Source organism: Phytophthora parasitica (assembly GCF_000247585.1).
Source record: "Phytophthora parasitica INRA-310 unplaced genomic scaffold supercont2.3, whole genome shotgun sequence".
NCBI lineage: Eukaryota > Oomycota > Peronosporomycetes > Peronosporales > Peronosporaceae > Phytophthora > Phytophthora nicotianae.
Genome location: NW_008648989.1, coordinates 915431 through 917455, shown reverse-complemented (window position 1 = coordinate 917455; position 2025 = coordinate 915431). Strand labels below are relative to the sequence as shown.

General features: G+C 47.3%; 1 protein-coding gene across 1 annotated transcript; it reads left to right on the top strand.

The window, feature by feature from the left end:
• Positions 1-484: 484 nt before the first annotated feature.
• PPTG_01447 (hypothetical protein) lies at positions 485-784 on the top strand (the record flags this gene model as incomplete). Its single annotated transcript, XM_008894756.1, has 1 exon — positions 485-784. The coding sequence occupies one exon, from the start codon at positions 485-487 to the stop codon at positions 782-784; it is 300 nt and encodes a 99-aa protein (XP_008893004.1).
• Between the last annotated feature and the right edge of the window lie 1241 nt (positions 785-2025).

Below are 2025 nucleotides of genomic sequence, written 5' to 3'. Positions count from 1 at the left end.
CACAACACAGGCACGAGTTCCAAATACACAATCAACTCCGAATACGTCACCAGCCGCGAGATCGACACAAACACCGTACACTTCACCGGATCCGAACACGCCACACACGTTATCAATTCTGAATATTCCATCGACCCAAAACGACACCAACCCCAAACGCCCCAACAGCACCTTACACACCGGCAAATACCGCAGCATCATCAACGACGACAGAGCCACCAATGATCACGCCACCAACATCGAGAGTGTCGCCTCTCCGAACAGACAGTAGACAAGGGCAGGGTCATGTGTGGATCGACAAGCGCATCATGTGGGCACGGGTGACGAAGACAACGAGACGAAGACGGCGAAGATCTTGTGAAGGGCCAAGCGCGGTGAGTACAGAAGGTGCCAGTGAACAAGATCCTACCGTTCACACGTCAGTGTGCGGAAGGTGCATGTGGTGATCGGCTATTGAGCCGTGTATGAAGTAACGGCCGACGAGATGGAAGGCGTGTACAAGGATAGCGACGACGGTGAGGTTAGTGCAAAGGGAGATGAGCGAGTGTGGCGATTACAAGGGCGAGATGTCATCGGTTGGCAAGACCGGTTGAAGAGCGTACAGCCGGTGAGCGGCCCTGCTGGAGGGTGGCTACAGCTGCACTATCGCAAGTGGCGGAGACGAAGGACTAGTGGAAAGAGCGGTCACTGTGAGACATGTGCCGACGAGAGTACTGTCGAAGGCGTGAGCTGCGAAGCAATCCGTCACAAGAAGAGCGCGATTGTCGGTCTGGAGATAGCGTAGAAGACAGACAACCTAACACAAAGTCAATAAACCGAAGTTGTCATCCGAGTGCCTCAGAGTCAATAAGAAGAGGGCTGTGAAGCCGTCGCTACTGTTCAATCAGAAGAGAAAGAGAGTATCGTTCTTGGCCAACAAGGGCACCGCTTATTATGCCATCAGCAGTGTGATACTCCGAACAAACGATCAACAACATGATCACCACCAACTTCGAGATCTTAACGTCTGTGTTCTGTTTGATCTGCATTCTTCTAAACAGTGAGAAATCTCTACAGGACGTACTCTTTCTTTTATTTCTCCTAATTGAAACCGACAGACAAATTACTGGGGTTATGAATATTTTCCAATAGATAATCAAAGCGAATAAGACTCTCCAGAAAGAATCGCAAGCTTTGTTCAAACTTTGATGCTACGCAATGGACTACAATAAGACGAAGCTAGCGGGTACAGCAAGACGACGATTTCGCAACGTTGCAAGCAAATATGTACTTAAAATTGTGAAGAAGGTTGTGTGGAGGAACTAACGAGCACAATGAATTTTGCTTGCTCTATAATATAAAAGGAACGCTACCACAACAGACGGTCCTCGTTCCATATGACAAGTTTGAATTCGCAATCTTGTGAAAGTTCTGTGTTGCTGGTGTTAGAGTTGATATTCCTCGGTTTGTGGTCAGAGTGCTTGACTATTCGGATCGCCGGTTGTCAGGGAATTAGGGACCTGTCGTTGCCCACCGTTGAACTTCCTTGTCGGGAGTCGGGTTGCAGTTAGGTCCAAGTATAAATGTTCGCCGAGAGCCTGGAAGCCGCAGCGTTGGGTCAGACTCGACCGCCGACATGAATAACTTGTAATTACAATTTCATAGTGCTCCAAAACTTCTTTATCTACGACAGAACAACCAATACTCGATGAGATCGGGCTTTGTACGTGTAAGCAACGGAAACACTTGCCGTAATTTAAGGCTTTATTGCAACACATGTAAAAAGTCACTCTCTACAAGAAAAAAATGGCGGGGCTTTATGCGCAAAAATCAACTTTAGTGCTGAGCCAACAAATAAAAATTTGCCCTCGAAGATGACTTCAGTCATTCTGCTTTTCTCGCCCATGGTTGTAATGGGCTCACTGTGTGCCCACTACTTCGGCTTACACGTTAGCGGACGTGTATGAGGAAGCGTAGTTTGCTTAAACTTAGATTAACTATACTTACGTCTCGTAAGTATAGATGTACTTAAATAAGAAAGCAAAA